The sequence below is a fragment of the Dermacentor albipictus genome, chromosome 2 (genome assembly GCF_038994185.2).
Source record: "Dermacentor albipictus isolate Rhodes 1998 colony chromosome 2, USDA_Dalb.pri_finalv2, whole genome shotgun sequence".
Lineage (NCBI taxonomy): Eukaryota > Metazoa > Arthropoda > Arachnida > Ixodida > Ixodidae > Dermacentor > Dermacentor albipictus.
The window spans coordinates 103686310-103712082 of record NC_091822.1 but is presented as its reverse complement, the minus strand read 5'-3'; the positions used below and the strand labels follow the sequence as shown (position 1 = coordinate 103712082).

General features: G+C 45.7%; 2 protein-coding genes across 6 annotated transcripts in view; both read right to left on the bottom strand.

Annotated features, from left to right (window-relative positions):
• Positions 1-926: 926 nt before the first annotated feature.
• On the bottom strand, positions 927-11868 carry LOC135921067 (uncharacterized). Of its 2 annotated transcripts, XM_065455384.2 has the most exons (5): positions 11663-11868; positions 11367-11483; positions 8056-8143; positions 5075-5287; positions 927-3446 (listed from the first exon to the last, which is right to left on the bottom strand). In XM_065455384.2, exons 1-5 carry the CDS (start codon positions 11675-11677, stop codon positions 3286-3288), a joined length of 594 nt encoding a protein of 197 aa, XP_065311456.1. In that variant the 5' UTR covers positions 11678-11868; the 3' UTR covers positions 927-3285. The 2 variants fall into 2 exon arrangements, with proteins under 2 accessions (XP_065311456.1, XP_065311457.1); XM_065455385.2 differs by lacking the exon at positions 11367-11483 and having other exon boundaries at positions 11663-11863.
• A 7752-nt stretch (positions 11869-19620) lies between these two features.
• Positions 19621-25773, bottom strand: part of LOC135921090 (protein rpi-1-like) — a 71934-nt gene continuing 65781 nt past the window's right edge. For 3 of the 4 annotated variants that reach the window (XM_070533822.1, XM_065455422.1, XM_065455423.1), the window contains exons 3-4: positions 24966-25031; positions 22275-22784 (exon numbers count right to left, since the gene is read on the bottom strand). In XM_070533822.1, coding sequence (XP_070389923.1) covers positions 22357-22784; positions 24966-25031 — 494 coding nt within the window. In that variant the 3' untranslated portion in view covers positions 22275-22356. Of the gene's footprint in view, positions 19874-22274; positions 22785-24965; positions 25032-25773 lie in introns of those variants that run through there. The other variant, XR_010570452.2, reaches the window with a different exon arrangement.

Sequence of the window (25773 nt, the reverse complement as noted above, 5' to 3'; positions counted from 1 at the left end):
TTTTTGCAATATTCCGCTGGATCTTCCGATTGCGTGAGTGACTGCGACGAGTGACCATTTGGCGAGTTCAAGGCCAGCTTGTGGGCGGTAGACAATCTTGATGTCGTCCAAAGGTAGCGGTGGCATTCTGGATTTGCGCGGCGGTGGCGGCATGGCTGGCTGTTGTGTGGATTGGGTCACTGCGGGGGCTTTGATGCGCGTGATTTCCTTCTTGCCTTTCCTTTCCCATGTCAGCCATTGGTCGTTGAGGTCTATGGTTCTGCCGCTGTTTTTATCGTAGGTCCAAGATTGCGCGACGTCGGCTTCTTCCGCTGAGTCTGTATGCATTGCGCTGGTTTCTTCTCGTCGTTCGCTTGACGTCGCGTCCGTCGCGGGTGTTTCTTGGCTCATTTCAAAGTCTGCTTGTCAGCCGCAGCGCCTGCGAGCGCCGAGCCTCCTCTTCGGCTTTTCCCTTTATTGAGGTGATTGCTGGTTTAATGGGGGAATGCATTAACCTGTAGAGCTCGGAGGAATCGCTCCTGCTCTCTAGGTAGTGACTTGTGTGGGGGTGCATATGTTCTGCGGGTTAGCTTGTAGTGTTGTGTGATGTCTTGGTACGAGACTAGAGGGCGCATGCGCTAGGGTTCAGACTTCTCGGCGCAAGCTCAGTGGGTCGAATCTTGGGCCACGTGATTATCTAACTCGTTGCCAGGAATGCTGTGGTGAGCTGGCACCCAGTTTCGGGGACGCACTGAAGTGAAGGGCAGCGGGATGCGTTCGCTCCAGCCGTCGGGGCTCTTCCTAACGCCGGCGTTACGATGGCGAGCGTACGCGGTCCCGAGAGTGATCTGTTCGTGCTTGATGGTGTACGTGGCACAACATGCTTGGTAAATTAATTAGTGAGCGAATGTTTACATCAGTTAACATGACCGACAATACAACAAACCTTCAAGTAGTTGTCTAGTACTTTATTTTCACCATGAATGCTTCGCCTTTCGAGTGAAAGTAGAGCATTTTATAAACGTGCATGCAACACCTACTTCACCTCAAAACTTCAACCTGAATTTATCAAATCAAAGTTGTGCGTGCCGAAATGTTCCCCATTTCTTTATTTCCCGGACACTGAACCTCTTCGTTGGCTTTTTTCAAAAATACTTACATATGCTCAATCAGACATAAGAAATCATACATAAGCATCACAAAGGAGATGTCAAAACGCATTAACGCCGCTGTCGCCAAAGCATTCGTGGAGCGAACAGGTAATTTTAACAACAATTGCATAAGTGCTGCAGCACCGAATCATTAGCAGGATAGGGCAGAATGTTATAGATGGACTAATCATCAGTGCATCGCTGAGATCGACATGTGTCCCAATACTTCTCCCGTGTCGTCACTGAATGTCCAGCGCTGTAGAACTTTGCCTAACGCGCGTCTATTTCAATCACTTCTGCAGAGAGGACAACTGCGCTCTTTCATTGCTCTGTACAGCATAATGAAAGCACATTTGTGTCTTACGAAGTGTCAGATAGGGCCGTGCTAACAGGGTAATTGCATCTGTTGTTTCTTTTTTTCAGTTGCACCCAACCACAATATCGTAAGCGATATCAAGGGCCCAAGTCTCCTTTACCACTTTGTGTCAGACGTTCAGCTTGGCTCATATATAGCTGGCGAGAACAGGATATGCTATTCTCCGCGTCTTTGAAAAATATATCCCACGACGCATACTTGCTAAATATATAAAAATATTTTGATGTAATTGTTCGTCACAAATATAACCGTGCACGTGTGGCCATCGTGCCAATTCTATACGAACAATTATATAAAAATATTTCTATATATTTAGCAAGTATGCTTCGTGGAAAATATTGACCAATGGTGATGAAAGTGAATAAATTTTTTGACCAGGTAGGTTAGGGTATGTGCATAAAAAGTGTAAATATGAAGATTGCCCTCTACCAACGTTTATTCAACTTCTTTTGTCGTCGTGCTTTGCCCTTGCTAACATCCCAATCGATGACGTCAGCTGTGATCGCGGAACGTCACTATGAGCCAAAGAGCCCCAAAACTCTCAACTTTACGTGAACGTGGCAATGTGCTGCATTCAGAAACCAGCCCCCAGTGTCCATTGTTAATTCATGTTAATATCTGTTCTCAACAACTCTCAGCACTAACAATTGGTTAGATTGACCTACCTATTTTAGAGAGGAAACGGGGTTAAACAAACATCTTATGTTTCAAGCTTTGCGTCAGTGCTCATTGAAGTGTTCTCATAATATGGAACCAAAATATTGAATGACGTGAGTTACTGAATAAGACACGTACACCACATTTTCACATAAAATATTTCCATGTGCAATTTATTTGTTAATATGAACACTCCCAAAAGTACACTTGAATTCTTGATGTGTTCGATTGGACGTTGGAGCTTTATTTGATCCGAAGGCACTGTAGCATATAGGATACAATGACACGATGGCCACACGTGCACGGTTATATTAGTAACGAACAATTATGTAAAAATATTTCTACATAGTTAGCAAGTATGCGTCGTGGAATATATTGCCTGATATATGTAAGCAAGTTAATAGGCGATGAAAGTGAATGAATTTTATTGACCAGCTAGGTTAGGGTATGTGCATAAAAAGTGTAAATATGAAGACTACCCTTTACCAACGTTTGTTTATTTCTTTTTGAAGAAAGCTGCACGCCGCACAGGATTTTCTGCTCAAGCTTCAAACAGGGTTCTCGAAACCAAAATTTTACCGACAGAAATATTTTTGTCTTACTTTTTTCCACAGTGATGCAAACATCCTGGAACTTTTCACTTTCCTCAAAGGCCCTTCCCTATGCCCGACAACACATCAGGTAATCACCCTCTCGCGAACGAGATGTCAGAAAGATTTCCTCGACTGCCACTAAAATATTCATGCAGGAAACTGTTAATTCCAACTCCAATTATATCAGCGACTTAGCGCCATCTCATGTACAAAAAGTGGAAGTATCTTACGGCCGAAGGAAGTGAAGGGAGGCATTTCTTCAATTCCCTCCTGTTGGTCTTGCCTCATGGGCTGGGACTCTGTCTTGCTCAAAAACGGGCTTCTGCACTTGACCATTGCTATTTCTGTAAGTTCGTAAGTTAGATGCATGGGAAAGGATACTTACAAAATTTTGCACATCCACAGTTAAATTTCATGCAATTAAGACATTTCATTAGCCGCATTCGCTTTCTGCGTGTAGTCGTCGGCACCCCAGTAAGCGTATATTGTTGAAGTGTTAGACGAAAGGAAGTCGGGCAGCTCTGTTCCTTCACTCGGCCGCCTCCTCCTCTTCTGCTGGGGGTGGCGGGTCCTCAGGAGCTGCTTCGCCCAGGGCGTCTTTGAGCTCGGTGGCGTCGAGTGTGATTGCACCGGTAAGTGGATTTGTACTCCTCACCACTTTGGTTTCCCCGCTGGCGTCCGTCAAGACCACTGCAATTTGGGATAAAAGAGCAGCAGAAAAATGAGACCCACTGATATATTTCCTGCATATCCAGATAGCCATCACTACAGTTGAAATGACATTCATCACTGCAGAATTGTATAGGCGCTCAGCCTGGCCACTATATTTGGACGACTGCGTCTATGTTGCGCACTGTAGACCTTCTCCGGGCACTTATTGCAAACGCATATTCACTCACTCTGCATTAGGCCGCCCCTGCACACCAGTTGTTTTACGCACATAATAGCAACTCAGAGCAATGCAATCTTCAAACATCACTTCTTTGCCCTATACAGCCCCAATGTAAGCTTTTCTTGATCTCAATGATTTAGATAGAAAACCGTTCAACTTGAACAAGATCTTGCGACCATCGCCTCGCATATCGCTGCTATAAAAGGCCACACAAGCGCTGCTGCGATATTTGAAAGCTACCGGATTGAGTCACAGTCCGTGATCCGGACTGAGTGACCGAGCGATACCCCCAGTCGACTTTCTCTTCTTCTTTTATTCTTTCCGTCCTCTTTTCCCTTTTCCCAGTGTAGGGTCCCAAACCGGGCTTAGTCCTGGTTAACCTCCCTACATTGCATTTATCATTTGCTCTCTCTCAAACTTCACGACACACGTTCTCGGTAAAATGAGTCGCCGACCAAAACAGGTCTCTCCTTGTTAACCAGGCAATTTCTTCAAGCTAAAAATTGAGTGGTTTGATGCTTCATTGGCAGATATCACTACCTATCCACTTTGCTTGGTTGAAAAGCTGCAGTGAGTGGTCGAAGGACACCGAAGAAAAAAATTTGAGTGCTCGGGAGTTCACAGCACGCTTGAGAAAAGGGAAAACCGCATCACACGTTCTTTTGCGTGAGCGCACCACAGTCTTCTCACTATACAGTGCCAACCCAAGCTTTTCTTTATTTCATTATTTCACTGACTAGACTTAGGCAAAACATAAGTACGGCGTGTTTAATTTTCGTAGCGATAAAATTATGAGTATGGTTGTAATGGAGGGCTAAAATGCACATCAGAACCCCCCAAGAGGCTTAAAACAATTTTTATGGAGCTCAGTCTCACTTTCTTCAAGATAAATTGATCATCCTTCCATCTAGGATGCTCCGCACGTACAAGAGGGACACATCTAAGGCTCCTTGGGTAGAAAATGACATGAAAAGAGCATTCGAAGTCGTTCAAGAGCAGGCCTACTGCATTTCTTCAGGGGCCAAAGCTTTCCGTGTGCCGAGAGGTGCCCTTCTGAGGCGTGCGCGAACACTTCATGCGTAGAGATTCCAAGCACTTTATTAAAAAATACTTGGACCTGAACAACGTCTCCTTCCAGAGAGACAAGAAAGAAATCGCGTAGACTACACTTTGAGCATGGACAGATCATTCTTTGGCCTCACGTCCCACTAGGCCAAATTAGTTTTGGCAAAGTCAGGCGGGTCGCCCCGGAAGCTCCAAAGTCATGCATTGCCCCCCCCCCCCTCACTCTCAAGAAGGCAGAAATTGAAAAGGAACTTTCAATAAGGTGAAAGCATACGCTCAGTGCATAAGCCGGGGAAAAAAATATTACGGAATATTCAATCTATCATGTGAACCAAAAGCTGCGGGATATCTCTACGCATACCTGGAGATGGGTTCAGGGCGGCATTACCACCCACGGGTGTCATGACACCTTGTCCCAATGTGTTCAAGCCCATGGAACCCATACCCATGGATCCCATGCCCATGGATCCCACGCTCATGGGCATTCCAGCGGTTCCCATACCCGCAACAGGCATGCCCATAGGAGTAAGCTGAACAGGGTTTGTGCCTATTGGCTGCACGAGAATGGCGAAGCCTGCGTGGAAACAGAAAAAAAGATGGTGAGATATCTTTGTATCTTGCTATGCAGTATTATCTGTTAAAAGAAAGGGATGGTCATTCTCTAATTGATCTTTCAGACATTCGCACGGCCTTAGGCTTACACAGCTGGTATGTATGTATGGCCTGGCCTTACACAGATGGCATGTATTATTCCTCAAATGACTCGTTTATAGGTAATACACACGTACAGTGCCGTCCACTGCTGTGTAGAACGCGCGAACGGCCGGCTTTCCACTGCAGGACGACACCTGGGGATGGTTGCTGGGTCCGAGATAGTGTACCCAGGTGCATGCGCGGCCTAATAAACATTTGGTGCATGTTGCTTTTAACTAGAGGAGATGCTCGCAAGCGCCTTTGTTATATTGAACAATCCGTGATCACGCTGATAGCGCCAGGTGTGATTAGCTCATCCACTCTTCAGCCCGCACATCATATTTTACGATCGTGACTGGCAGACAAAGAATGTTATTCAGGTGGAACATTGCAGGAAGTCAGTGCAACTTAATAATTGCTTCATTGCTACTGGGAGCCCAAAAGCGTACGTTGTCAAATCCTGAAGCACGGAATTACCAAATTCGCAATGGTCATTGGTAAAATTGGGTGGTGGACAGAGTGCCAAATGCTGGAGCACATTTTATATGTTGCAAATGGTGCCCGTGTTATTTCTTGTAGAACGACGTGTCCTCTGCGAACACTGGTATCACCTTATGATTGATTTGAGAAATGATTGCGAGCGCTTCCACAGCCCACCGTGTTTGTGCTCATATGATAGCTTGTTTATTAGGCAGTAAACTTAAAGTTAGTCATCTCAGTCTTTGGTCATTTTGGCAAGTTCATTATTCAACTGAAAAAAACAACAAAATAGAGCTTGCATTTCATTATTGTGTATCGTCGTATTGCTTCCACTCACAACTAATAGTTTATTACGAATTCCTTCTTGCTAGGCAAGTTGGTTCCTTCTTCTTGAGGGGGAAAAGGCTCGACGACAACTATGGAAATGGCCAGACTAAAAAGAACAACACATACACACCGAGTTTGCAATTGAACTGGCAGCAGTCCACGCACACTGCCTGAAACATTGCGTTAACAATCGGCTAGTGCAGGCTGAATTGCAAAGTCGGTTTGGATGTGATCTTCTTTCTCTTGGATCCGTTTCCTGTCTTCCTCTTGTGCGTTTTCAACTGCAAAAGGTAGCGCTACGAGTGTGACTGGTTTTAGCACAGTATGCGGCATACTCATCCAATGCTCACACTGCGTCATCGCTAATTCCACGTACACCAGCGGCTTTCTCGCGAATTCTACAACCTATTGTGAACAACGCGGAAACCTTAAAATGCACTGATGACACCTGTTCATAGTAGAAACGGAAAGCGAATTTCTTTAATCATATTTATTTATTTATTTATTTATTTATTTATTTATTTATTTATTTATTTATTTGACATTTAGCTATCAACGCAAGGTTCAAAAGAGTCGCCGCATTGCAGCGCTCCGTTTTGATAGCCACCCATGGGGAATAGTTAACGTTCAGCCTCAGCGAGTGTTTTGAATTTAGCACACAAAGGATCACGACTGCGCAGCGTGCAAATCAACATCGTGACCTCACCCTTAGCAACAACAGCTCTATGCAGTAACAGAGGCATCGCTTCAAGAGAAAACCATTATTACTACCCTACATAAATATGTTCATATCACTGTTTACAGTTGAGATACGTTGGTTAAAACCAAGAGGCAACTAAATTTGGTGGACTGTTACTGTTACACGCGATTTTTAAAGCGAAAGCTCTGCTCCTGGAAGCACAACTTGCAAGGTCAATGTTGGCGTGCGTTTGACCTTCATCTGCCGGCGCGCAAGTGTGAAGGCGTGACGTCACGTCACGTGATCTACTGCGGAGAGGCGTCTCAGCTGCGCTCGCTCGAGCCTCGCCGCTGTGTACCACGTGACTAGGCAAGGTTGGAACAGCTACCTTCGGCGGCGCCTGGTCACTCACTCTCGCCATGGGCGAAGCACGCGCCGGTGCAAGCCCGCCAACTCTCCGCCGCAGGCGCCAGGCTTAGTCTGAACACCCTGCCAAGCTTTATAGCTTGCAGGGAGGAAGCACTGAAGAGTAACAGCGCTTTCACTCGTATAACTATAGGCTCAAGCCACATTGAAATGCAGCAACTTTTTTCTTTCTCCTTTAAGGGATGGCATTGTGTCCCTTCAATGCTATCACCGCTGTGGCCTACCAAACACTGGGGATGGTAAGAAAAGAAAAAAAGTCGTTGACTCCAGTACACAGCCAAACGTTCGAGGCCACCGCGCAATATAAGGAGCGTTGGATTCACTTAGTGTGTCACCGCTGCAGCAGTGCTACTGGTAGTACTAAGCACACTACAGCCCTTTCGTGCATCTGCGAAGCAAATACTTTACGCCATATATCACCGGCTGACTTAAATCAACTAGGAACATTATAGTCAGCTTTAATGTATGAAACGGCACTTAGCATAGGAACGTGCTCATGCATCCCTGTATCGTGAAACTTAAAGGTCCGATCAATATGGGTTGCTCAATGCGTGAGACACATATAGTAACAATAAATAAACAAAACATAAGTTGTTTCCATGGAAGTGTATCCATTCTATTAAACAAACACTCAAGCAACAAATCGTACTTCTTTCTGAACCTTGTTTGCGAGTAGTTTATGCACATCGTGTACTCAACTGATTTATATGGAATTATACATACGTATTTACACTCACCGGATGTTCTACGAGCTTGAAGAAACAAGAACCAAACTAGGAGCAGTCCGTAGGACGGGATGATCATCAAATATTTCATTTGGTCACTCTGAAAACAAAAAAATAATACTCTCTCATCCGTAGACTACAGTTTACCCAATACATCTCCCCCAAACGAACAAAATTTAAATGAGTCAGACAGCACCAGTTTCGCCGCAGTTCTAAAGGGCCTGAAGGTAAATTGACGAGTTGAATGTACAAAGGGCATAATTACTAAAGGCATTTTTACTAAAAGCATAATTACTAAAAGCATAATTACTAAAAGCATTTTTCAATAGAATCAAGGAAGAATACTCGAAAATCACGACGTCCGATTATCCATTCAAACGTCACATGTTTCATTTCTAAACACAAAGAAATATAGTGTTTTGCATGCACTCTTCTGTGTAAAGAAAATGCAGTAGATCTACGGAGTTGGAATGTATGTACAGTGAACCTTTGTGTCAGCGCATAAATAATCGAAACACGAGTACGTACACGCCCGCACGCACGCACACGCACGCACAAGCACGGTCCCGCACAAATTATACCGAGCGTTTTGTTAAGCGTAGTTGTTTACTACTAGTGAGTACGACGGACACCTTTAACGCATCATTGTTTCAGAGCCAGCATGCTCCTACGTACGTAACGCAATTCGAATTTGTTCTGTCCGCATGGAGTGTTTGCTTACTTGTTACCCTGCAGCTACGGATGCGCGAAGGTGAGCTTCGTGGTTCCCTTCCTTTCGTTCCCCCGCACGGCTGACGCCGCCACTACCGCGGATGCGCGGAAACGTGCGCCATCTGGTGGTGATGCATGGAATCCAGCCTAGCGCGGCGTGCGTATTCTGCCGTGATTGGCTGCCCTATTCGGCAAGGAAACAGTCATGCCGCAGCCACGTGCACGAAGCCCACCGAGGGTCGCAAAGGAAAGCATTGCTTGTTTTTAATAAAATAAAAGAGGTCTTATTTCCATTGTTTACGTTGCTTAATTAGAGGCAGACCTAAATAAATGTGTGGCGACGGGCTATCCGCCACATTTATGCGCAGCCTCCGCCTCGACATCGTCCACCCCTGGCGAAGAGCGCTGTACTGCATGGCCGATCAGCAAGAAAAAGTGACCGAGAAGCTACAAAAAGCAGGCTGCGTGGCTTGAAACACACACTTGCTAACCGGACGCGCGAAACGCCGGTACGATCACACGCTCCTGCTGCTGAGGCAATAAACCGCCCTCCTTTTTTTATATTGGGATTCGGTCGTCAGACAACGCAACATGCCACACATGTACTGCTGTTCACAAATTGTGATTCAAATAAACGAAAATGGGGGACCTTGCAATTAAAGAATAACTGCTTTCAATTTTCTAGTCCACTATGACAAAAACAACAGGGGCATGTCGATCACTCCATCCGCGTAGAATGTTGAGTTCGTTCAAGGAGATGCATTTCATACCAGAGCATGGAATATTGATTTACTAATGCCGAAACAGGGTTCGAAAGTCTAAATAATAAATCGCCTTAGTAAATCAAGACTACAAATTCGCATGTACACAACCTTTATGTGAGCCATTTATAATATATGTTTGAAAATATCTGAGCAGACGTTATATACCCTACGGATTCTTTGAGGAACTGATGCTCCTGCCCAGGAGCCTCAACACTCTTGCATAAGAAGTATTCGGAGCAGCCAAAGTGTTCATTATTGCCAGCATCAGACGTACACAACACTGATGCCCTCATTTCCATCCTTTTCTCCTCTTGCAGACTATGACGAGTGTTCTCATGCCCTAAATACTCGAAGGAAACCAATACTGGCCAATTTCAAGCAGTGAATAGTCCAGTCGAATAGCAAGATTATTAAATTCATACCCGAATATTTGAGTATCTGCACACAGTTAGCGCTGGAACAGGAAGTCATAAGAGCTGCCTGCAGTCTTGAGCTGTCTGAAGTAATCCTTTCTGCGCGCCCCTACGTGCATATCTCGCCTTATCTATAGTTTTGTCGTCTCGGAAAATACTTCTTTCTTTTGCGTATCACCTTTTTCTCTTCCTTTTTAGTTAGGAAGGGGGGAGGGGGTGATTACCACATGACTGGCAATCTAAAAAAAAGCTGGCAAATCCCATGCCCCTTGGGAATCGATGTTATGCAAAGCAATGTGCGAGGAGCCTACCAAGTTACCGAAACGACCATGAGAGCACCCAGATGTAGGCAGATGTTTCATGGCCTACATACCACGCTAGCCATGACATTCATGTCATAACCTCTCATTCATGTTCGTCATACGCTCTTGTCATACTATACCAATTTTGGTACGTACCAAGACGTAGGCGGCTGTTTCGTGACCTACATAACACGCATGTCTGGAAATTCGTGTCATGACCGATCGTTGACGTTTCTCATACACTCTTGTCATACTATGCCAATTGTGGTACATAGGAAGGTAACGAAACGACCATTAAAGCACCAAGACGTGGGCGCGTCTTATATGTCCTACATGAAAGGCAGAACGCTGCCGAGGAAGACGTGTTCATTTGTTTGTGTCGTGCCGGCAGCCGAAAACAGACGGCGCGTCTCGGGTCTGCAGAGACGCTTAGCCCTCCATGTCCCGGGCCATGCATGTACCGGTTGCGCTACCCTGTTCACACTGGCCGCGACAGCACGACAGTTCCTCTCACGGCGGCGAGTGCGCTTGGAGTGCCACTATGATTCCTAACTCAACGAAAGACGTGCCATGGCTGCTCGACCAAAACGCAAAGTAGTGAGCATTGGTCGAGTACCTGTGATCGCACACATCGCACGACGCCATTGAAATAAAACGTATGAAATGGAGATGTTCTTGCAATTTTCTAGAGGCAGCCCGTTCTTTCTAAGAAAACACTCGTCCTAATCCGCTGGTTCTCTTCTAGCAATGGGCGGACTGAATCTTCAAGTGGTGGATTCTATGAACCTTCACGTGGTCTTCTTTCTTTTTCAATGTTCTTCCCACAGTATACGGAATTTTTTATAACTGGCCATACCTGCAAATATTCAAAATTTTATATCAGAACACCTCAGCGCGTGCGTGTGAGCCACTCGTGGTCCTCTAAAGCAGGTTGTTACGTGCATTAAGGTGCTAACGTGGGGGGCTCGTTGGTACATGCCCGAAGAAAAGGAGTAACAGCCCGGGATGGCGGGCGTGACTGCGAAGGAACTAAGCGCTCCGTCTTTCTCAGTCACGTCCCATTGTCCACCGCTGGTACTCGTTTAATTGAGATTGTTACATGTTCGAAAAACTAGATCTGCCAAGCGACTTACCCATGCGAATGGCAAGAGATTAGCGACTAAGCGTGTTCCCTTCGTGCACCCGACAACCACGTAAGAATGGTGCTGCAACTTCCCGTAATACAGGTCATCACAATCTTTTTTCACAATCTGTATGCACAGACAGCAAGAAATCAGTTCGTAAAAAGGCCCCCACGATGATTTGAAAAGAAAGCTAAAAGTCATTTGTCGTTATTTAAAGTCCAAAAACTTATTTAAAGTGCATGGGCACTTAAAGAAATATTAAGAAGTTTAGTTGTGCACAAGTGAAACTGATAGAAATTGTTTACCTTCAGTGACCCCATCTCCAAGCCACGTGACTCAGTGGCGACACCAGTTCACAAACTCTGCACTAACAAGAGCAGCGTGTACTTGCAGGCAAACAGCGGGCGGGTATTGCAGTTCCAGAGAACAGCGCCTCACTTCGTTGCATCAGCAGGTGCGCTTAGGATACCCAGAACCAACGATCGCTATTGCAGAGCACTTCAACAACATCTGTGACGATGAGTCACTGCGTGCCAAATCTCATAGCCGAACAGGCGGTGAAAAATTCAACTCCGACAAAAAATATTTTTTTTCCGCAGTTGGCTGAACCAAACCACATATCTCACCGCATGTGGCGTGCGTAACATAAAAATGACAAAAGAAATAATGAAAAGAAAAGCGCCTAAAATATTTCGGCGCTGCGAAAGCACGTTCTGTGTAAACATTATGACAACGTCACGAGATCGAAAGGGTGATACCCAAAACTCTGTCAGTTTCGTTTCCCAGAACATTATATTATGTAAACTTGTCCGCAGTCTACAAATCCTGCATCTAGAGTCGCAGGCTTTTTATTTAATGTACCGTGTTAGCCTGTCTACACACGTATCGACATTTACGGAATACCAGGCTAAAGCTGATTTTTGCCTGAGTGACCACGTTAGTGGCGCCATCCATGCATAATTTGCATAATTTCCAAAATCTATTACTGCAATCACCAACCAAATGCTAGTTAAGTGCTTGTGTAAGGAGCCGACAGCGGCACTCTATATTTGTTAAAATGCAGTGCGTTAACGGCTTCCGTCTGCCAGAACATCACGTAACGAATAATTTCTGAGGTATTGCGGCTGGACAACGAATGAGAAGATGTCGCTATCACCTTTTCTGCTGCCGTTCAAAGCTCTGGTAAGCCCGATTCCGCTAACGGCAATACGATTATTGACAAGGCGAAACTGCCTGTTGTTTTTCTGAACGACATTTGCCGAATAGCCGATTTTAAAAAAGTGAATTATATAGACGGTTTAGCGTTTGCAGTGATAAAATGAAAGGATTGTCCGCGAGTGCCCTTTGTGTGTGATGCACTGGTGCGAATACCTCATTTTCGTTAAATTAAACGGCTTGAATATATGTGGGCTGTATTTTGCCATATGAAGCGTCTTACACAGTCGCATGCAATGTTAGCTGCAGCATGGTCTGTGTGTTCCAAAAAGCCCCATGAAAGCAAGGTAGCATCTGCATATGAAAAGTTCGCCTAATAAATACCAATAATTGTTGCGGTGTTTAGTCCTCAAATTATTCGTTCGTCGGCGCCGCCGAGAAATTCTGGCACCCGTTTGAACACGGTCACAATATTGCAGCTCATATGGCACGCCACTGTACATCTCTTATAGAGAAACAAAATGCAGTGTCTCAACTAAAGATAAATTCGAGTTGCTTTCCGAGTGGAACCACTCCGAAGCCTTCCTTTTACGCACACTACTGCGGATACGATGTGACAGAAACGTTTCTGATTTGATGCTGCGATGGAGTCGTTTTGTCATCGAAGAGTTCGAAGAGTGACGCCAAAAAGTAATGTAATAAATATCTGTCGCAGCCGGAATAATCACCCTGTTTGTCACACATGTTTCTTGTGTAGGCAAATGTGCGGGGAAAGATGGGATATAATGCATCTAGTCGTTAATAAATGTATTGTACATAATATTTCAAACGCTAAAGACAACGAATCGAAAAGGCGGTGCAGTACGCTATTGCATAGGCGATGTGTTTCAGATCATGCTGACTCTCCACGGAATTCTTGTGGGCGCTGGTTCTGGTCAAACGTACTGGACTGGCACAAATAAGAGGAGCGTCGTTTCACCGTGTGATGACGTCTATTGGCTGAATGAAATGCATAATATGCCCGCACAGCTTAGTATTACAAACGCTGCGTCACGTCTATATTGTACGTCAGTTCTTATTTGCACGAAATACAAACAGTATGGCTAGTTACGTTCAGCGTGGACATCGCAGGCACCTTCTTTAACTCAGTAACATAGGAAACAGTGAGCGTTACGTAATTAGTCGCAATACATACAATTAGGCCACAAGCGTGCACTTGCGAGCACATCAACCTTGTTATGGAAAATGGTATCTATGTTAATGGCCCACATTCCCACTGAATGTTACCTTAGCCACACGTACAGTCATCATAGCAGACGCCAAACATTCAATATGGCATGTGTGTCGCCTTTGAGTAATCGCAACATTTTTTTTCAGGGACTGAAACTTGTCCACAAGCAGTAAACTTGGCATGCACATCTCCGATGTTTCTCCACATGGTCATTGCATACAGTATATTCTCTGTGACAATATTAATTCTCGAAGGACAGCAGGCTAAATTCTGCAACACTTGTAATTCACACATATAGTGCTCTGTAGCTCTTGCCTATATAATTTACTCTAGGTTTTGTCTGCATGTCACCGATCACCTGCTTTCTATTTGCATGACATGTGAACAAGGTGACTATTTCAATTCATTGAAGGAACCACAGGTACCTTCTAGTTCGATGCCTTCGTGCATAATAATAGGATTCTTCTGCCCACAACTTCGTGCTGGAAAAATGCTACAACCAATGAGCCCCGAGGTGGTTCGAACAGTGCAGGTTACTTTATTTCTTGTGGTAAACAATACACTAAAAAAACGTCGCTACTTTGGCATGCTAAGCATATGAGTGGCATATGCTCCTTATTTCTAAGGAACATGCAGTACCAATATGTAATTCTTCTACATGATAGGAATGCTTTAAACCAAACAGATTTTCTCACCTTAAGCGAAGCTTGCAACAACATGATTAGAAGAATTCGTCATGTAAATACGGCGCTGTAGAAAGCGTCACGCGCCATATATTTGTCGGCAGCTTTCAATACACATTGTAAATAACTATGACAGTCTGGCAAAAAAAATTTCAGAGGCTTGTCCTTGTGGTGGAACGTCGGTGATTTATGTGCTCCGAAAATATGTTAGCGTTTATATAGCGTGATACGATGCAGTCAAAACTTCAGAACTGTTATGTCGCTCACTAGAGAAGGATATCCTTCCATATAATACACGAATTATTAGGGTGTATTATTCAATAAGACTGCCAGGATGGAAGTTTATATTAGGAGTAATAATGTTGTACAAAATTCATTAATCAGGAATGCTTGCAGCGCCAGCACTAGAGAGAATAAGCATAAAAGTGTAGCAGACTGTCAATAACTTTTCATTATTATTTTTGCAATAGCCACTGTAAAGGCACTTCAGGCAAATTTTAGCCGTCGCCTTCTCCGTGCTGTTCCGTGGAAAGTCCAAGTATTATAAGATCCCATCGCGCCCGGCGCGTGGTGTGTGCTACAGATGTGAGAGAAAACATGCGAGGGTAAGCAGAGAACGATGGCGGTTTGGTGAGCACCGAATTCTCGGAGTCGGAGGGCAACGAGAGAGCAGCAATGCTGTAAAGCGCGTGTTAGAGGAGGGCGGGGAGGGGCAGCCAAGCACGCGTCTCTTTCTATAGCCCTTTTCATCGGGCGAGAAGGATAGGGCGCGCGGAGGGCCTTTCCTCCTCTCTGGCTTGGGCGATCCGGCGCGGCGCTGCTTGAAAGTATTGCTTTCGCGTGCTGCGGAACGATTTAGAGATGTTTTAGATCGTACTTTCTGAAATTTACGCCATGTCGTTCATATAACGTCGTCAGGGAAGCATTTCGGTGCATAGGTAACTACAGTAGGCGGAAATATGTCACGGGGACGCAAGAATGTGACGCGCTTTATCAACCGCGGTCTACTCACATTATCAGTCGTGGTGTATGTATGTGTTGTGAACTATTTTGCTTATATCGATTTTATTTCAATAAAGAAAAGCATTGTCTCTGTATTACCAGCATTAAATGGTAAATCAGCTCAATGTCTGATCGCTTGGCGTAGGGAGTAAAACATAAAACATAAGAGTGCATGTTCGTGCACGGCCAACCTAAGGCAACCCCGAAACATCTTAGCGACAGGCGCTATCAAATATTTGTGATGCACATGCATCGTTCTCACGCATTTCGAGTCTAGTAGGCTTGAAATTACTATATGTCTACGCTAGCTTTCCTGCATGATGCCAATGGCGCTGCTCAACACAGCGATCACTGTGGTTGGTGAAGCAGCACGATACATATGTAAGCTGTGCGCTTCGGCATTGCCTTTTTGGCCTGTATACAGCAATAATATATGAGAAGGATCGCATAAAAAGATGCGATGGCTATCTTTGAGGACAAAATTTCCGTAACACGTGCGAGTGCATCGTAGAGAACAGAACGAACACAACCGAAAGAAAAAATTCGTTATCATCCTCTTTCTCAAAAAAGCAAGAGAAAATGGGCTAACGCCGCAATACGACCTCGCATAGTCACACCGCACAATGTTTTATAAATATATAACCGCTGATGCCTTATGCTTGGGCCACGCGGTATATAGAACGAAGACATCTGTAATCTAGCACCTACCAGTGCTTGGGACGCTCGCGCAGTTCGTAAGCAGTCCCTTTGCTGGACAAGCTTAATTCTGACTGTAAGGTATGCTGCTATTACTTGCCAAAACTATTTTATTCAGGGGCGGAAACCTCATCCATCGAACCAAGTAGTAACGCAATGTAACCTGCAGCGAACAGTTTGAACGCTTGTCAAAGTATAACATCACAGATCCTATCGTAGCAGAACCGTACCCACGCTGTTACGATCGTCGCGTATGTTTCATGGCTCCTAAACCGCAGCTTAGAAATAGAGGATAATACTGCAATAAGGTCACATTAGTGAATGGAACATTCAGCAATAAATAATTGTCTCCGAGGCTGATAGTGGCTCAAATATATGCGCGCACACACCAAGCTGCGAGCTCCGTCCGCCGCAATGCCAGCAGAAAGTCCGGCTATACCGACTCAAACCACTTCAATACGTCTCACAGAACCGTTAAGCACGTAGAAGACGCACGTTATGCTAAATAGACCGCGCGCGAGCGATAACAAACACCAGAAACTACCGCGGAGCGTATACCTGCCATGCAAAACACCGCTTTCACCCAAGCCAGTATGGCGCTGCTCATAGGCGGCGCCACTGCGTTCACAATATGGCGGCGCCTACGAAAAAACGGTCTATAGCACAACCGTGGCTATTATTATTATTATTATTATTATTATTATTATTATTATTATTATTATTATTATTATTATTATTATTATTATTATTATTATTAACTATTATTCAATCTGGCAATGAAAGGGCTCTCTGACCGGGTGACGAGAGTGACCAACGTCAATCACGCCCTGTACGCAGACGACATTACGGTGTGGTGCCCGGGAGGGTCCGACGCAGAAGTCGAGCCGGCTCTTCAAGAGGTGCTGGACACAACGGAAGAGTACCTGAAGGAAACGGGACTCCGTCTGTCACCCAACAAATCGGAACAGTTGCTGTACAGGCCCTCAAAACAAGGCATGAGGAATTTGACGCCGATCGATCAAATACCGATCAAATTACATACGAATGCCGGCCAGCCGATTCCCAGAGTGGACACTATACGAATCCTGGGGCTGCTTGAGGCGAAAGGTGGTAACACACAAACTGTCATGAAACTAACGTCCAAAACGGAGAACATGCTCCGGCTGATCCTCAGGGTGACGAACCGCAGAGAAGGGCTCAGCGAGAGCAGTCTCATCAGACTTTACCACGCCTTCCTCATGAGTCACGTCAATTACGTAGCCTCGGCGCTAAAATGGACCAAGAGAGACGCGGCCAAAATAGAGATACTGATGCGCAAGAGCGTCAAAAGGGTGCTAGGTCTTCCGATCACTACAAGCACGGAGCAGCTCGATCGGTTAGGGGTCCACAATTCACTATCAGAATTCATCGAAGCGCAGACCAAGGCACAGGTCGTGCGGCTGTCGACCACCAGGGCCAGCAGGCGCATCCTAGAAGAAGCAGGGATAAATGCCGAGGCAGAGTGCAACGCACACAAGATTGCGCTCAGCGCGGCGGTAAGGGGCACTTTCAAGGTAGAACCGCTTCCTAGAAACGTCCACCCGCAATTCAACGAGGGGCGCCGAAAGGCGAGGGCCCGAGCACTGCTGAAATCGATCGCCAACTGCCCGGGCCTGGCGGCATTTGTAGACGCGGCCCAGTATGGGCGCAGCGACCGGTACGCGGCCGTCTCGGTATGCTGGGATGGCACAATAATTAACGCAGCATCGGTCAAGGGGGTAACGTCCGAAGTGGCCGAACAGGTGGCAATAGCCATGGCAATGAGAGACCCCGAATGTCCTTACGTCTACACAGATTCGCGAGCGGCGGCAAGAGCATTCGCCTAGGGCTCGATATCCCGGGAAGCGGCGGCCGTCCTCGGCAGCGAGGGAGCCGCGGGTCAGCACCTCGTCAAATGGTTTCCAGCCCACATGGGGGCCGACGTGCACCCCGAATTTCCCAACGCCAACGAGCTGGCGCACGGACGCGCGCGAGGACTCACGCACCGCGGCGATCGTGGCGAGCGAGGTGGCGGGGAGGGAGGGGAACACCGAGACCCGCTGCTCACCTTCAACGAAATAACAACACACTATCAGCTGTCGAGGAGGACCTTCCCACTCCCCCACGCTAAACTCACTAGACCACAGTCATCGATATTCAGAATGCTTCAGACAGGGTCGTTCCCCTCGAGAGGCAGACTGAGCCGTAATTCACCAGAAGTAGAGCCGCAGTGTCCGGATTGTGGCGAATCTTACTGCTCGCTAGCGCACATGCTTTGGCAATGCTCCGCGTTAAGCGGCACCGTGTTCGCTAAAGAAGAAGACTGGGTGGACGCCCTGCAAAGCGACGACCACCAGACCCAGCTCCGGGCCGTCCAGAGGGCTCACGAAAGGGCGGAGGCTCACGGGCTTCCCGTCCCAACGTGGGTGCGGCCCGCGACCCCTGCCGCCCACTAAACCAAGAGTGGGTGGGGAGGGGTTCCTCAGGACACATTAAAGTTATTTCCTCCTCCACAACCGTGGCTGCTCATGTCGAGGCTGAGCGCACACGTGGTGTGCGCGCCCTGTCGAGGAAGCAATCTGCGGCGGGTGCAAAATTCGGCGAGCTGAGATGGTTGGTGGCTTCCCGTGCGCTGTCTGCTTTTGGGCCTAGTGACCGATGTCGCGTAAAGACAAGTTTCGGGGACGCCTCGAAGCGAAAGGCAGCACGAAGCTTTCGCTTCCGGTGTCGGCTCTCTTCATCACGTCGTTATAACAGCAAGCGTTCGCGGTCATCGGGTGAGATTTGTACCGTATAGACTGTGCGCACGTGACAACGCGCTTGTTAATTTCACTAGTGAGCGAATGCTTACTGCAATTTGTAATACCGATCAAACGGCTAAGGTTTGATCAAACGGATCAAACGGATCAAACCAATGCTTCGCTTTTTGGGATAGAGTGTCGACTTTTTAGAAGTACGCATGCCTTAAGGAACAATTTTCATTGCTAGAACTTCAAAAAAAGATTGCAAAATCAACGTTTTACCTGTTTGAAAATTCTACATTCCTGTATGCGGGACAAACTAAACGCCCTCGTACGTTCCTTTTTTTTTAATAGTCCCACATGTTCCTCCACACATAAGGAACCACGATGGTGATTGGCCGTTTCACAAACAGAATGTTAAAACACATTATCTTCAATGTCGCCAGAACATCCATAGAGCGAATGGATAATTCTAACACCGATTTCATAAGTGCGGCAGTGCCGAGTCATGTGCATGATAGCGCAGCGTGTTATAGCGGCGCTAATCATCATTTCCATTGGTGAGATCGACAAGTTTATAATACTTTTCACGCGACATAAATGAACGATCATTGCTGTAGCACCTTTCTTAACACGCATCGTTTTAAGTCGCTCCAGCAGAGCCAACAATCATGCTCTTTTATTCTTGTGCGCCGCACAGTGAAGACACATCTACGTTCAATAGAACATCAAGTATGGCAGGGATTTCGAAATAATTTTATTCTCCGTTGAATTTTTTCGATTGCATCGGGCCATCATGTCCTATGTGATATCGTGGGTAAAAGACTTGTCATTTAGGACAATCAGCTGGGCTCACAAATAGCTCGTGATGACGGCATGTGCTATATACTCCGCGAAAACGACCGCGCTTCAGACACCAGAGGTCTTCGCCCAGTAAGGTGGAAGCTCGTCAAAGTTGCACGGAATTGGACGTCCTTTTTCGCGATGCATCTGGTTAAAGATCAAAGGACATCCACCTCACGTGCAAGAAACGCAGGTTACCCATCTACTTAGATGGGTAAGAGGATGCGACAAGAAATGCACTGGAATTTTTGCCAATTTTCAAGACGTTAGCTAGTAAAAGGCTATAGTCAAAATCCACAGGTTCCCTTCTCCGCACATTCGTCCAACGTAACCAATACAGCGGACTGCAGCAAGAATTGTATATTTGGCATCAATGTGTAGACTGACGCCACCACTCTTACTGCAATCCGTTGTTCGCACTAGGCGTATACTAAAGGGACATTAACGAAAAATATCAAGTACAGCCACATCGAGAGATTATTTGTCTAGAAGTCTATCATTGTTTGCTGTCTGCCAGTATATGACTTTGTGGCCTAGAACAGAGCCACCCGCTGCGATAGCGTGGTAGCCCGGAGGCTATGGCGGGGCGCTGCTGAGCTTTAGGTGGTGGCTTCTATCCCGGGCATGGTAGCCACATTCGGAAGCGGGTCAAATACAATGACTTTCGTATATCGTGCAGTGGGTGACCGGAAACACAATTCCCGAAATTCCAACTTCTTCCGGACACCCCACCATCACATGCCTCATAATGAAGGATGGTTTTGGCACGTGAAGTTCCAGAATGTGTTTTAATATTTAGAAATTTGCCGACGATGAAGGTGCTGCTTCTTCCCATAAATTTGAACTGGCCATTCGGAAACGGTCGAGTTGGCGGAATATCCACGTGACCTTAGCCCGTGCTGTCCTCTAAGAATCATCTAGTGCTTAAGTCACAGGAGAGATACCATTGCGGAGAATACTTGGCGCCATTCCAATACATTATTTTTGTTGTTATTTTTCACTTACAAAAGCTATGCTCTCGCTACCAATAATGAAGTGGGTATTACAGGAGCCTAGTTTTTTAATCTAGCTTGGTTTATTTTCTTATAGTGACTCTTTAAGAACGTGCCTCTGAAATTTGACATTGCTAGATAGTGGCAAATGAGCTTTGGTGGTTATAAAATTGTGATGAATGCCGCAAGCCTGATTACATAGTAATGTTTATTATCATCCATTTCTTGCACTGAGAGGGCCTTCACACCAATTTTCTAGCTTGAATTATGCGCTGTGAACTAAAGTTTAGGTGTCACAAAGCAATCTGGTAAAATTTGAGCGCCCCGGTACTGTATAAATTTAGTATTTGAATCTTTTTCACATCCCAACTGAACCCTACGTCATTTCGGCAACGCCTGCAGGTGGTAAAATAGAATCGCGCCGCCAGCAACGGCTCCCTCCGAGTAACGAAGGCAATCTCGGAAGCTATGATTGCACGAGACGGAAATACGTTATGATTGCCATGCGTCGTCAGCCATCACCTTGAAATAGTACACGCGAAATAGTTTCTGCAGGCGTTGTCTTGTTTGTGCTGCTTTCACTGCGCGAGGAAAATAAATGCGGGCAGAAAAGAACAGCGACACCTTCGCGGCGGCAATGGGTGCCAAAGCCTGCGTTGCAAGGCGTGCGGTGCGCTTTCAGACTGCTTCAGAACAGGTGACCCCAGGATAGCCCCGAACTTACCGACACCACAAAAGGCATGCAAAAATGGCAGTCACTCTTGGTGGGAAGCATAGAGTTTCGTACAATAAATACTAGAAGAAACTCTGGAGCTACGCTCGTTCAATCCTCATGGGATTAGCCTTCATGAATTACCCTCCAGGTCTAGTAAATAAATTCATGTAATCTTCGTGCTTCTGGCTTTAGACGTCATTGTGGCTTCGTGTATTGGGCTTTATCCGCCTTGATTACCCTAAATTACAAAGCACTCCATATTATTGTTTTAATGCAGAAAGCATTAAGACTCTGTTGATTCGCACAATCACTGTTAATTGCAGTGTCTCTGCTTACCCATGCATCCGTGGCACAATGGTTTCAATATCGGGATTATGTGCTCGTGGCTATGTGTCCAAATAGCGTTGGCGAACAATTTTAATGATGTCTATTGATTTATAAGGCAGTACTTTGTTGAAAATGATCAGTTGCTTGCAAAGTCACGAAGCCATGTGAAGCTAGAACGACGAAGTTTCGTCAAAAACACGTACTAAGCATCCTTTGCCATACTGGCTTAACAACCCTGCTTGCAGCTGTCGCAGACACGAACGCTATAGTTCCTTCCAGTATTTGTACGAAACTCTATCGTGGGAGGGGCTTGGAGGCACCGCCCGAAAATTGATATTTTCATTGTAAATGTGAGTCGATAGCGCAAGTTATTTCCCTGTAATTAATCAAATTGAACCTTTTCTTATCAGGCTGTAAATTATCATCTATGAATAGTTCTACAACCATGTCCTGGTCCCTTCTAACGCATGTTCTTAACCTTGTGCACTTTGTCGCGTACATTTAGGTAGGCAGATAAATGAGCCAGTGGGTCTTTATATACACACTCAGTGACACAGCTGAACTGGATCTTGTCATTGCAGCCATGGAAATAGGAGTCAGGCAGCCTGATCGCTTCTGGCAGCGGGCTCCTCTGCCCCCTCTTCCTCTGCCCCCTCTTCCTCTGCCCCCTCTTCCTCTGCTTCATCTGACTCCTCTGGCTGCTCCGGTGGTTGCTCATCCTCTGTTGGCTCCTCTGCATCATCCTCTACTTGCTCAGCTTCATTGTCCTCTGCTGGCTCATTTTCATCCTCCTCTACTGGGTCATCTTCTTGCCCCGTTGATGGATTATCTGCCTCCCCTTCTGGTGTATTATCTTCATCATCCCCTGGGGTTGGTGGTGCTGGTGGCTGTGACGATGGCGGATCCTGAGCTGTTGCTTCACCGAGGCCATCTTTGAGCTTATCGGCGTCCAAAGCAACCACACCGGTAAGAGGATTTGCATTGCCCACTACTTTGTTTTTTCCACTGCCATCAGTCAGGACTACTGCAAGGTTGAACGAAAAAGAAAGAAAAACAAAATGGATTCCCGTGGGCGTTTGCATAAATGAAGAAATTTAGTCCCTACATTTCGTATCACGCTGCGTCGTGCGCGTATTAATAAATCGAAACAATGAGACCACAATCGCTGTTTTACGCTAGAACACAGCTTGCGAGTGTTAGCCAGCACCACCTCTCACAAACCTAGGCGGCGGATATGGAACATCCTTTCTACCGCAGGCGTCACGAGTACGGGATCTTTTTGGGTGAGGGGAACAAGGAGAGGGACAATAAACCCACACATGATATCTGAAGGCATCAATGTGGATGGATTGAAGACCCTCGTTATATAATGTAGAGGATAATATAATGTAAGAGGATAATGTTTTGTAAGACGATAATAAGAACTACTAGGCTACGATCACAGCAGAGCGACTGTTATAGAGGTCGCCTCCTAGAAACGCGTACGCTAAGCCAGTACTGCAGTTTCCACTTGAGGACGTCATCCACGATTTCATATAATTGAAATGCACGTTTATGCCACAGGGCAAGCTCAGCGAAAAAAAAAATCGATTGTGGAATACACTCAAGGCAAATCTGTCCGCCCGTTGCCAAGGATGCAGAATCTCTGGACTTTGAAAATGTATTTTTTGTCATTTTATAAGGTTTCCCGGTAAATCGTGACTGGCGTATATTATTACACGGGAATGTATACGGCTAAGCAGCCACACTCTCGTAATGATCAAAGAATTTACTTTCCCTGATTCATACTTAGCCAGGGGAAAGAAAGCTGAATCACGAAGTATACGCATATCCGTGCAAACGCACGCTCACATTTGTTGTTAATGTTGTTGTTTTCTTTTTTTGTACACCCATACTTTCTTCGGCGGTTAAGCTTTCCGTTGTTAGTAGGGCTTCCGATGTCACTTTTCCTTGTACCTACGTGTCCTTCTGCGCTCCGAAAATTTTAACGCATACAAACTCGCCCAGTATTTCAAACAAGGGCTGCTTCAGCTCGTCAAAATCCGCCACTCATTGAATTGATCGATCAATCGATCGATCGATCAATCAATCAATTAATCAGTACTGCAGAAAATGCACAGCCACTTGCATGTTCCCGAAATCTTCTTCATTTTAGAAACCACATTGTACTAAATCCGAGGGAGCACGGAGCTCTTACTCGCGCCCATTTGAGAAGCTTAGTGACATGAAATAATAGGTCATTGTTTTTGGTATGATTTCGTTTTATCTGGCGATGAGCACAAACAGCAAGCAAAATTTTATACAAAGGAGCTGCAGAACCATCAAAGCGCACAATATTTATCACATCGCGCACTTAACGGCGCAAAGCTGTTACATCGCGCTCTGGCGTTGGTGCTATGCTGGAAAGCAGCGGAAGGAGTTGGTAGAAGACAGAAATGAAAACAAAGGATAACGCCAGAATTTCTACCTTTCTAGTGCGAAATGTCGCATCAAATTTTCATTTCAGGAAGCGTATCCCGATAGAGCTGCTGTGGAAATTTGACCATTTATGACACTGACGGTCTATTGATCGTAACGCTTATTAGTTTAACAACACCGCAGACGGGCTAGATGGCGAAATGCCGATCAGTGGAAGGTAAGTGCACAGGAAGACACGCACGAACAGCCGAGAAAGACACAGAACAGGCGCAGGATCAGCGCGTGCCCTGTGTCTTTTTCGGCTGTTCATGTGCGTCTTCCTGTGCGCTTATTTGCGTCGATACGCTTATCAGCATTTACGTTCTTAATTTCGCTCATAACAACTCTTCGTAATGTTGTTCCAAAATAAATGTCAAAACTGACGTAACTATTGCGGCAGGCGGTACTTTTGAAACTGTTGCTGTCGCTGGGAGTGACCACTTAGCGTAACAGATTGTAAGCCATGAATAGAATATGAGAAGAATAATCATATCATGTAACAGCCATACCACATTACTTTGAATCTCCATGAATTCGTTGAGACTCAACCACATTTCATTCGCTTAAGCACTGCTGCAATGACTTTTTCGAACTTAAAAAGAATCCCCAGACTTTGATATACCATGCGTAATTTTTATTATGGCGCTACACCCCACAGCCCTCATTAGTTCTTGATTTACTGATGATTATATTCGCAGTATTGAAACTAACTTATGCAACCAGAGCAGCGTGGTATTTCTACGCATACCTGGAGGAGGTTTCTGGGCGACATTACCGCCGAATGTCACTACTCCCGGCACCAAAATCACGGCGCCTGCATGGAAACAAAAGAAAAAGACATGTAGGATAGTCCTTGTTTTTTTTTTCTATTTGACAACATCAGCTGGCGAGGGAAACATATAGACATTCTGTGCGAGTGTTGCAGATGTTTTCTTGACCGTGTAACTCTCAGGATAGCGATTCCACATGAGGAGGGTGATAGGTGAAGTGATCAATTTATGTATAGATAGTTCACACGCACAAAGCATACACATGTACGCATGCAATAGGTAACCGGAGTGTCGGCGATAGTAGTGTAAGCAAACGGCGCTAAATAAGAAGCACCTTTCTTTTGAGTGAAGCGCTATCAACGCTACATCAACGTTCAAGTACGCGTTGCAGCTGAAAGGAACCGCTGCGTAAGTTTAAATGACATTTTGGAATAACTGTCGAGGACGCTTAGTCTTTTCAATCTCATTAAACACGCTTTAAGTCATCACACGCATTACGGGTAGCGATATCTTCGATGCCTCGGATGCGGAGAGCAATTGAAGCGACATCTAGTAATGCACGCTTCGGTCCGGGCTCGCCTGACAGAGTGAGCACACGGCCCACCTTGCATGCGCACTTGGCAGAGCCGGCTGTACAGAACTTGTTTTGAACAATCCAGCAACACACGTTTATTTATATCGTCGCCCCCACCACATCAAGAAGCCTGAAGGGGAAAGTATGCAGGAAGTATATATACATTAATTATTACTTGCGTATGGCGAGAGCCCTTGCGAGTTTGTTGTGAA